At 41.3% G+C, this 11,321-nt stretch overlaps 1 protein-coding gene across 4 annotated transcripts; it reads right to left on the minus strand.

Annotated features, from left to right (window-relative positions):
• Window positions 1–29: 29 nt before the first annotated feature.
• cdc7 (cell division cycle 7 homolog (S. cerevisiae)) lies at window positions 30–11,191 on the minus strand. 4 transcript variants are annotated; one of them, XM_024391943.2, is made up of 11 exons: window positions 11,053–11,191; window positions 6,904–7,007; window positions 6,716–6,802; window positions 6,436–6,571; window positions 5,925–6,018; window positions 5,685–5,827; window positions 5,119–5,413; window positions 4,751–4,852; window positions 4,176–4,449; window positions 3,865–4,014; window positions 30–552 (listed from the first exon to the last, which is right to left on the minus strand). In XM_024391943.2, the coding sequence occupies exons 2-11, from the start codon at window positions 6,992–6,994 to the stop codon at window positions 188–190; spliced, it is 1,737 nt and encodes a 578-aa protein (XP_024247711.1). In that variant the 5' UTR covers window positions 6,995–7,007; window positions 11,053–11,191; the 3' UTR covers window positions 30–187. The 4 variants fall into 4 exon arrangements, with proteins under 4 accessions (XP_024247711.1, XP_024247710.1, XP_024247712.1 ...); XM_024391942.1 differs by lacking the exon at window positions 11,053–11,191 and adding an exon at window positions 8,410–8,590; XM_024391944.1 differs by lacking the exon at window positions 11,053–11,191 and adding an exon at window positions 7,576–7,598 and having other exon boundaries at window positions 5,350–5,413.
• Between the last annotated feature and the right edge of the window lie 130 nt (window positions 11,192–11,321).

An 11,321-nucleotide genomic window follows, 5' to 3' on the forward strand; every position in this document is an offset into this window, starting at 1 on the left:
TTGCAAATGTCTTTATCAGTTCCCAAGAGTGCTTTAATACATTTTATTCTGAGAATGTAAGTACAATTTTATATTTAACAAGGCAATCATAAATTATATGGTAACAAAGAACAATTCAAGTCAATAGCACATTTTCACATTTGAAATTCATACACTTCCTTGGCAAAGATGAGTGAAAACAGTAATCTCAGAGGTCAGTAAAAAGTGGATGCTGCAGTGCCTGTGCAGCTGTGATGCGTTTGGCTGGATTCAGGTCCAGCAGTTTATCCAGCAGGTCGTAGGCCTCGTCAGGCACGCTGTCCCATCCCCTCTCATCCTGGGCCTCAGGCTCTGCTAGGGTCTGGTCCTCCTCTGGGTGGTGCTGTCTAGAGGGCTCCCCAGGGGGATGAGTGGAAATGGGGGAGTCATGGGTACGGTGGTGGCGTGTGGTAGTGTCTCTGTGGGGATGTGGTGTTGCCTCATCGTCCGGGGATGGTCTCCTTCCTCTGAGGGTTTCACACAGGGTCCTCAGGTCCTGCCGGGGGAGCTCACGGCTGCACACCACTGATTTACCTGTGGTTGAATAATGGTCATGTTATGGTCAGACTGCTGTACTTTACTATGGGTTTACCGTTTTTAATATTACCAGTGGCATCCTGCCCTTACTCTTGTAATTCAACTCAATTAAAGCATTTAAAAAAGTTTAGCCTTTTTTGTAAATGGCTTTTTATGAAGTTATGAACTAAGCTACATCATTAATTGGAGCCTCTTATTGCTGTTTTTTTAAGTGACATGACTAAGAGGAAATGAGATTATCCAAACAATTACATTGATAACAGTAACAGGTCTTTGGTAGGCCCATTACGACATCAAGATACAGGACTTTCTTTCCATGACATAGGTGAAGTGATGTCAGTGACAACTTTGCAAATTACAATGGCTTGTGACTCAATCTGGTGCTCAGTGTTGCTTCATCAAGCAACAGAGATACAACCAAGATATATTTCTGTGGCCTCTTCAAGCATCCTAGGGCACAGAAGAGTCTGAAGAGCAACAACAAAAATACCATGGAGGAAGGAGAGGAAATGACAGACAAAAAGGTCTGTATGAAGATTGAGGAGTAGTTGAGGGTCCAAGGAGATGTGAGAGACCGCTTGTCTGAGTTGGTTGGGGGCACCTGGGGTGTGGCCCTGCAGAAAAGGGGGCAGAGTGGTAGAGTTGACCACACCCTCTTCCCCTCCAGGGAGGACATGAAAAAGAAAATCAATAATCCGACTGAGACCACTTCTCCTAGATGGATGGGAGGCTTCCCAGCCCTGGGGCTACCTGCCCTCCTTCATCCAGCAGGAGCTGACACTTTCTCTGGCTGGTCAGATGCAGTGTCTCCTTACTGCCGGGGAAGACCCTATTGGCTGTCCACATGGCAGCATTTAAAAAAAAAATGTATATGATATTTAGCATCAATCACAGCGCAACTTGGGTAATTTCCCTAGCAACGTTCTGACGTTGCTATGTTTCACCTTGGTTACTTTACTTGTACACCGGTACAGATAACCATTTGTAGTAGTGGTGGTCAGTATAGTCTGCCTGGCACTAAATTAGAAATAAAATAAAATGGCTGACTGGGTTGGGAAAGAAACGTCTTCGCCTGTTTGGCAGTTATTCGGTTTCAGGAGGAATTATCAAGGTGAGCCAGAAGACCTGATCGAAGTCACTTGCAGAATATGCAAAACGATAATCAGGGCAAAGGATGGACAGACTACAAACCTCTCAACATTTACAAGTTCGCTAAGCTAAGTTTCCAATTGCATCTTATTTGAAAGACACAGGCTAAAATATTTCCGTACTTATTTTGTTTAGGTTACATTTAGATTTTGTACAGTTTACATAGCCCTTTTTCCTATTTGTTTTTAGCCTAAGCCAATGTTTATTCATTTTTAAGTGTTAAATAATACAATGGTTATCTGATTGTATATTTAGGATTTTTACAGTTCGATAGGCAAAAGGCTTCGCCTAAGCCAAGGCTCATTAAAGAATGTTATAAACTGGATGGGTCGAGCCCTGAATGCTAATTGGCTGACAGCCGTGGTATATTAGACAGTATACCACGGGTATGACAAAACATGTATTTTTACTACTCCAAATACATTGGTAACCAGTTTATAATAGCAATAAGGCACCTCATTGCGTCATGCCGAAGAACAACCCTTAGCGAGGTATGTTGGCCATATACCACGCCCCCTCAGGCCTCGTTGCTTAATTATAGGCTAAATAATACATTTCTTTTATCTGATTGTTGTTGACTTTTATATGTACAATTTGTAAGCTATTCAAAATAAAGTTGTTTGCAAGACAATTCCGACCGACTCATCATTAAAGCTCCGCGGTAAAGCTCCGCCTTCTCAGGTCGCTGGTCACGATAACACCCACCCGTAGCACACGTTCCAGCAGGTATATCTCACTGATCATCCCCAAAGCCAACACCTCATTTGGCCGCATTTCCTTCCAGTTCTCTGTTGCCAGTGACTGGAACGAATTGCAAAAATCGCTGAAGTTGGAGACTTTTATTTCCCTCACCAACTTTAAACATCAACTATCTGAGCAGCTAACCGATCGCTGCAGCTGTACATAGTCCATCTGTAAATAGCCCACCCAATCTACCTAACTCAACCCCATACTGTTTTTATTTGATTTACTTTTCTGCTCTTTTGCACACCAGTATCTCTACTTGCACATCATCATCTGCTCATTTATCACTCCAGTGTTAATCTGCTAAATTGTAACTATTCGCTCCTATGGCCTATTTATTGCCTAACTCATCATTCCTTTTGCACACACTGTATATAGACTATTTTTTCTACTGTGTCATTAATTTGTTTGTGTTATTGGCTTGTTTATTGTCTACTCCATGTGTAACTCTGTGTTGTTGTCTGTGTCACACTGCTATGCTTTATCTTGGCCAGGTCGCAGTTGCAAATGAGAGCTTGTTCTCAACTAGCCTACCTGGTTAAATATTTTTGTTCCCATTTATTGAAAATGCTACTGCTGGAGCTTATGCCCGATTGCCCGTTGCACAATTCAAGGACATGAATAAACACTGACAATATTATAAAATGTTAGTTTATAAGTTTAACTTGTCAAAGTAACACTTAATGCAACTTTTATTGACTGTACCCTAGTGTAAGCCTATATTACTGGCTGTTTGGTTTGCGAGGAGGGATTTTCCGACGGCACAATTTATTTTGCCAGCACTTTGATAAAGTAAAGCAAAAACTAAATGTGGACTTCCTGTTCAGGACTTCCTGTTCGGTTAGTCGACTTCCTATTCGATTAGTCTATCTTGCAATTGTTTGTTCTCTCTCTCTCTCATTATTACTATACTATGTTTTTATTCAGGCTATTCTGAGATTGTATTAATCTATAGGCCTAACAGAGTTCAATGTTTGATCATGAAAGAATAGGATATGCCTAGGTCAAAAAGTAATTCAAATCGAAAGGGAATTGGGAAAAAAAAAGAGAAAATATATTTTAAAAACCGAAGATTTTAAAACAACAAGCCAGACAACGACGTGTCCGCTGCAAAAGGCCAATCAGACGGAGGAAAACACCTTGGACACCATGTGACATTCAGCTGCTTTGATGCTCTCCTCTCTTTCTACAATGCACATTGTTCACTTGCATTATGTTAATAGTCAAACTACCACATACATATTAAACATTTAGGCTATGGGGAATAGGCCATTTGGCATGTTGCCCCACTTTGTGCGTTGCCAGATTCCAGCATTAAAGTCAAGTTCAAATATGCTAAACCATCGTTTGTGACATCAAGACGTCGTCACCACCGACAATGGCTGTCAAACATGGTCGATAAGACGAAATACACACCGAAAGTCATGGCAGCCTGGATGGTTTCTCTGGAGCCTCGGATGGTCATGATCTGTGTGAGGGCAATGAGGTCGTCACTGGCTTTGAAGAAGGGGTACCTGCCACTCAGCAGGGAAAGCAGGATCACACCAGCTGACCAAATGTCTATGGCTGCAGGGAGACAGGAGTGAAAAATAAACAAGTTGACATCTGTGAAATATGATTGAGAACGCATTCTAATTTACAATGCAGAGAGCGACATTGCAGTGGAGAGGAGTATTAGTAGAGATGTGAGGTGTAGTACTGCTGAGGATGGTATCTGTTAGCCTTACCTGTTCCCTGGTTGGGACACTTGGTCAGGACCTCTGGTGCTCTGAAGCCAGGGGTTCCGGCCCTGGGAGCCACCTGCTGTTTCCTGGACATACAGATGTTACAGACTCTGTCGGTGGAGTAGCAGCTGCAGGTGAAGCCCAGGTTGACCGCAGCAGGGGTCATCCTCTGGTTGGGTCTCTGGTTGCTGACAGGGGTCCTGACAGGTACTGGGCGCCGGTGGGCAGAGATAAACTTGCGTGTGGCAGGGTCCTCTGTTTTAGTGGGCTTCACCAGCTGGCCCAACATAGAGACAAAGGATTGTTATGATCCAAGGAAAGTCTTTCCAAAAAAAATCTACAGTTCATCGTCTGGTTTGTTACTGCTGGAGGGCAGTCTGACTGAGTATCCAGAAACATGTATTTGTTGGTGACAACTCCAAAAGACTAAAACAGAGTTACAGCTAGCTAAGATAGAACTGAAAAGTATACCAAACTTGTGCGGCAATATGTCTGTCAATCAAATGTGTTAAATACACACTGGACAACAGAGTAGCTATGGATTGAATGTAACAGGAGAGAAGGCAAGCATTTCCTACCTCTAACTTGGGGTCAGTGGTTTTGGTGGGGATGGAGGTAAAGCTATTCAGGTTCCTCTCTCCAAATACAGCCCGCGGTGCTTTACACAGACCTGAGAACTCCTGGTTAAAAAAAGCAAACTAAGTCACATCATGTCACTAATGAACACCGCAGTCAAAGTACATAAAGCAAGATAACTACATGTCACCGTATACATTACAACATCCCTGAAGTGTGTTTTCAGCTCAAAACATCTTCAGAGTATCACAACACTTTATGGTCCAATAACTACAAGGTCAATGAGTTAATAAAAACTAAGCCTATAGACAAATACCATAACACCACTGTAACCAAATGAAGAGCAAGAGATAGATCCAGTGCAGACAACCTTGGTGTGTTTAGAGCGGGTGGTGGAGGAAAATGTGGAGACCGAGACCCTCTTATCTGGTGGTTTTGAGGAAGTGGAAGAAGAGGTGGAGGAGGAAGAGTGAGGTGCTGAGGTCCTGGGGTGTGAAAGTGATTGTAGAGGTGGGGCTAGGGAGGTTGGTGCCCGTTTCCCCTGTGATGTCTCCGGTTTCCCCGTGGAGCCCCCGCCCTTTTGGGTCTTCTGCTTCACCACCTTCAACAGCTCGATCTGGGTGTCGGTCGTGCCCTGTGCCAGCCCAAAGTCCACCAGGGCAAACCTGCAAACCACCACGAAAACAATATATGGTAGGAATACGCACCCCAACAAAATGTGGGGGAGTTGCAGGTAGCAAACATTTAATGGGTTTATAAATGCTTGAATTTTGGACTAGAGACCATTCAAGACAGGAGATTAATGATCTCAGTCCAAAATGTGGACGTCAGACCAGAAGACATGATCTCTGGACCTGACTAACTGAGTCAAGTATTCCAGAGTGTCATATAGAGCTGAAGGTTAGCTCCAGTGATACAGAGGTATTCAGTACTCACATCTTCTCCTGCCGGTTGTAAAGGAAGTTGGTGGGCTTGATGTCACGGTGGATGATGCCAAACTGGTGGACATGTCGGAGAGCTTTCAGCAGGTGGTAGATATACTGACGCACCTCCTCGAAACTCAGCAGGCCAATGATATCCTGATAGGAGAAAGATTTCCGTCACTTTGCTAGTGTTATGCCACAAACAAGGTATAAACACACAAACCAGGTAACCAACTACACAGTATTGACTCACCACAAAGGTTTGATGCTCCATATAAGGCATAACAATCACACAGTGATCATCCTTTCTGAAGCAGTAGGTCACACCCATGACGTTTTCTTTTCCACTTAAAGAGGGAAGAAAAACATTGAGAACATTGTGTTGTCTAAACCTGGGGTCTCCCAACTTTTTCTAGCATGAGAGATACTTTTAAAAACTCAAACATGTCACAAGCTCCATTTTCTAGCTTTCAAATAGTCCCATTCTCCTCCTCTCCCCCGGGAACATCAGTGTACAAGAGAAAGTAGTGCACTGTTTTTACTGCCAATATACCTGGTAAAATAATGGTTAATAAACTACTAAGGGGGGCCCTATAAAATCTGTGTGATTGACTTGTTGGAGATCACTGTAAACTAATGCAGTGCAATCCTATTCATGCATCTCTTGAGAGAATGTTCCTCTACAAGTGGATCAGTCCATGAAAATATTAGTGCTTGTGGTAATATTGCTCCTACACCCAGAGCAGGTAAAGTGTGAGACTTACCCAGCCACAGTGAGGCACTGGAGCTCTGCAGCGATCCTCACAGGGTGACTGGTGGGGATGAGGTGCTTCAGGGCAAATTTCTCTTTCGTCCCATTGGCCATCAGAGCCTCACCCAGGTACACTGAACTGAAAGTACCTACATAAAACAAAGTATGTTTTTGTTTTGCCAAAAACAACTGATATAGGATAACCCTTTTTTAAACTGATATTTGTTAATTGCCAAACTGTGGCTAACCCGCAGTCGTCTGCATATGAAGACATACAGAGTACTACTACATACCTTCCCCAATTTTGTCTAAAATGTGGAAAACTGTGGACAGCTGAGGAACAGCTTCGTAGAGGTACTCAATGTCATTCTCCACATCCACTGGAGAAAAATAGAGTTACCATACAGAAGGCATAACATAATTGGTAAAGACAATATCACCGAAACAATGGCTCTACTTCCTGTTGCACGATCAAACTCACGTGATAGTTTTCTCCTTCCAATGTGCTTGTCGGCTTTGACGTGACTTTCTGTGCGGTTACTGTCATCGCAGACAGAGGGAATGACCTCCATTTGTTCTGTGGATCTAGAAATACAGATGAGCATTTAAACCAGTGACAATTCTGAAATGATGAATGTGATGAAATGTTAACATGTAATTGGGAAATGTAAGTTGACTAAAGTTAATATTTAGTTTAGAGTGATCAACATCATGTTTAGCATATGTCCAGTTTCTGTAATACACATCTTCCTGTGTTCCTTGTTTGTGACAGTCAAGATGTGGGTTGACTAGAGGCACAATGACCGAGTACACACGGATTATTCTGCAGAGCAACGGTCAGCTAACCAAGTTACTGTGGATGGGATAGCTGACAAGTTAGCTGACTTTTAGCAATCTGCTAACTCCGGTTTGACTAGATAACTATGTTGAAACAAGGTGTTTAATAAGGAAACAAGCAGATACAAAAAAAAAAAGTACTTTATGCTGATATTACTCAATTGTACACACTTCAAACAACATAGACCTGAACAACTAGCTACAAGCTCAACTAGCTAGCTTCTAGTTTGGAGAATGTACACTGAACAAAAATATAAACACAACATGTAAAGTGCTGGTCCCATGTTGCATGAGCTAAAATAAAAGATTACAGAACTTTTCCATATGCACAAAAAGCGTATTTCTCGCAAATGTTTTAAACAAATTTGTTTACATCCCTTAATGAGCATTTTATCCTTTGTCAAGATAATCCATCCACCTGACAGGTGTGGCTAATCAAGAAGCTGATTAAACAGCATGATCATTACACAGGTGCACCTTGTGCTGTGGACAATAAAAGGCCACTAAAATGTACATTTCTGTCACGCAACACAACGCCACAAATGTCTAAAGTTTTGAGGGAGCGTGCAATTGGCATGCTGAGTGCAGGAATGTCCACCAGAGCTGTTTCCTGAGAATTTTAGGATAATTTCTCTACCATAAACTGGCTCCAATATTATTTTAGAGAATTTGGCAGTAGGTCCAACTGGCCTCACAACCGCAGACCATGTATAACCACGCCAGCCAAGGCCCTTCACCTGCAGGATGGTCAGAGGGGGAGGTGGGGTGCTGGGGAGTATTTCAGTCTGTAATAAAGCCTTTTTTGGGGGGACTCATTGGCTGGGCCTGGCTCCCAAATGAGTGGGCCGATGCCCTCCCTGGCCCTACTATGGACGCGCCACTGCCCAGTCATGTGAAATCCATAGATTAGGGCCTGATGAATTTATTTCAATTGACCGATTTCCTTATACGAACAGTAACTCATATATTTGTATATTTTTGTTCAGTATATATTAGAAGACTGCTTTGAACTACCAAGCTACTTGCTGTTTAGCTAACTTAGTTAATGTCTAGGTTCAAAATATATCCCATCATCAACCTAGGCTAACGAGCTGAGCTAGCAAGCAAAGTTCTTTTCAAATCGATTTGACGTTACAAAACTTTATTTTACCTTTATTGTACAAATCGCTTGTAAAGGATAGCCGATGATACTAATTGAATACTCTCTGAGACTACTTCAAAAAAAAATAAAGATATCCTGGAATATTACAAAGCAGAACTTTATAAAAGACAAACAAATCCAGAAGTGCTCTTCCCCCTGTCCTTTTCCGCAAACAACAAACTCCGCGCTAAAAATGTACGTCAAATGACGTTTGACGTGATACGCACACACGTTTTTCAGGTTTTATATATTTTCCTAGTAATGGCGTCTTTTTTGTATGCACGAACTGCTCCATGGTTCTTTGAACAAAGCCCATGGAAATGTATGGAGTTCTTGTAACGTTTTTTGATAAACGCCGAAAATAAGGTCTGTGGTAAACACAGGCTTAGGAGATCTCAATCAGCTAACGTCACTTTTTGTGAATTATGTAATAAATAAAACAAACGCACATAAAGGCTTCATAATTCATAATGGTCAGGCTAACTGACTGTTCTATAGAACAACACTTATTCGATCTCATAAACCTGTGTTAACCTCAGACCTTATTTTCGGCATTTATTCCAAAACCCTATTCTTTCCCCATTCATTTTGCCCATAGAAATGGTTGAAAGAAAATGGGGACACCTAGTCAGTTGTACAACTGTATGAATTCAACTGAAATGTGTCTTCCGCATTTAACCCAACACCTCAATCAGCGAGGTACAGGGGGCTGCCTTAATCGAAATCCACGTCTTCGGCTCCCGGGAACACTGAACATAACAAAACATTGTATAGCTCTACACACTGTCAGGAATCCACAGATATGTTTTTTGACTCACTGAATAATGTTCACTCTATCAGTGATATAGAATGTAAACAGTGTGATAAACCCATCAAAGCAAACATCTAAAGAACAATAAATCACCAGGTGTTGATGGAATTACCTCAGCATTTTACATATTATTTTCTGAACAAGTAGCTCCCTTCCAATGTGAAGTCTTTTTAGAGGGTATTAAAACAATGTTCTCCCTCCTACAACGAGTCCGGGGTTAATAACACTGATACCTAAGCCTAAAAAAGAAGTGCTGCTCATCGATAACTGGCGTCCAATTTGTCTTCTTAATAATGACTATAAGATAATAGCCTTACTATTTGCAAAAATAATCAAAGAAGTCTTGGATGCAGTCATTGATGAAACACAGTCTGGCTTCATGAGGAACAGACATATTTCTAACAATATCAGACTAGTATAAGACATACTTGACTACTCAGACCTAATAACTGAGGATAGATTCATATTATTTTCAGATTTTTAAAAAGCATTTGACACAGAAGAGCATCAGTTCCTCTTCCACTCCCTTGAGAGACTTGGCTTTGAGGGATTTTTTCTTTAAGGCTATTAAGACTCTCTATACAAATGGTAACAGCTCTATCAAACTGAAATATGGCACCTCACCTAGATTGGAGTTAAAAGAGAGGAATTAGGGAAGGTTGTCCTATCTCTCCATACTTGTTTTTATTAATCACCCAACTTCTTACAAATGTTTTAAATAATAGTCCTGTACAAGGTATTTCCATAACTGGTAAAGAAATTATTATAAGCCAGCTGGCTGACGATACTACTGAAAGCTGCTAACCAAGTTCCCATATCGATCAATGTGATACAATCCTTTTCCAAAACATCTGGTCTATATCTTAACATTAATAAATGTGAACTCATGGCTGTCAAAGATTGTGTGACACCTTCATATTATGTTATTCCAGTAAAAGAAGAACTTACATATTTAAGCATAACCATTTCAAAGGATCAGGAGTCTAGAGGCTTACTAAATTTTAACCCTCTTATTAAAAACCCCCAGAAGAAGCTAAATCAATGGCTACAGAGGGACTTATCTTTAAAAGGTAGAGTCCTAATAACCAAGGCTGAAGGTATCTCTAGACTAACACATGGCGCTCTATCTTTATATCTTGACAGTAAAATAAGCAAGGAGATAGACCAGATGCTTTCAACTTTCTGTGGAGAAACCATATGTCACGCCCTGACCTTAGATATCTCTGTTTTCTATATATTTTGGTTAGGTCGGGGTGTGTACTCTAGTGTTGAATTTCTAGGGTTTTGTAGGTCTAGGATTGTTGTGGGTCTAGGGGTTTTTGTATTTCTATGTTGGCCTGATATGGTTCCCAATCAGAGACAGCTGTTTATCGTTGTCTCTGATTGGGGATCATATTTAGATGAAAACCTGCTCCAGAGCCCTGTTTCCCACTTTCTGGTGTGGGATCTTTTTTGTCTACAGTTAGAACTTGTGCCTGTGTGCAAATGTGACATTTCAAAAAGTTTTTATCTAAAAACCTGTTTTTGCTTTGTCATTATGGGGTATTGTGTGTAGATTGATGAAGGAAAAAAAGCAATTTAATCAATTTTAGAATAAGAATGTAACAAAATGTAACAAAATGTGGAAAAAGTCAAGGGGTCTAAATACTTTCCGAATGCACTGCACATTTGAATGGGGCTAGTGAACAGCTGGGCTAAACAATACATCTCTATGGCAATGGCTAATGGTTGACCGCTAACGGTTAGGACTGTTTGGCTAGCAATATTTGATGAGGCGAAAAGTAGGAAATTACTTGATAACATGTAAGCATATAAAAACATACAGAAATGTAAATACTTACAGATGGTGCCAGCATAAGGGCTATCAAATACAGGATGAAGAAGGTGGGAACTTTTAGGTAACAACAACCAACTGCTTTCTGGATTCTTCATCTTCTCCCATCGCAAGCACAGGAAGTGCAGCAGGATGCTGGATGAAACTATGAGTCAGATCCTGGATGTAACTGTGAGCTTGATGTAACTGATATGGATACTGGATGTAACTCTGAGCTGGATGCTATACTGCATGTTACATCCAGCTCAGAGTTACATCCCCTACTGTCTTCTCCCC

Source organism: Oncorhynchus tshawytscha, linkage group LG28, assembly GCF_018296145.1.
Source record: "Oncorhynchus tshawytscha isolate Ot180627B linkage group LG28, Otsh_v2.0, whole genome shotgun sequence".
NCBI classification, from domain to species: Eukaryota; Metazoa; Chordata; class Actinopteri; order Salmoniformes; family Salmonidae; genus Oncorhynchus; species Oncorhynchus tshawytscha.

Bases quoted from the DNA above. Each gene is read 5' to 3' on its own strand.
- cdc7 (XM_024391941.1), bottom strand. The intron at 6,803-6,903 runs GTGAGTTTGATC...ATTTTTCTCCAG, and splicing joins TGGAAGGAGAAAACTATCAC to TGGATGTGGAGAATGACATT. The intron at 5,828-5,924 runs GTGAGTCAATAC...TTCTCCTATCAG, and splicing joins TGGAGCATCAAACCTTTGTG to GATATCATTGGCCTGCTGAG.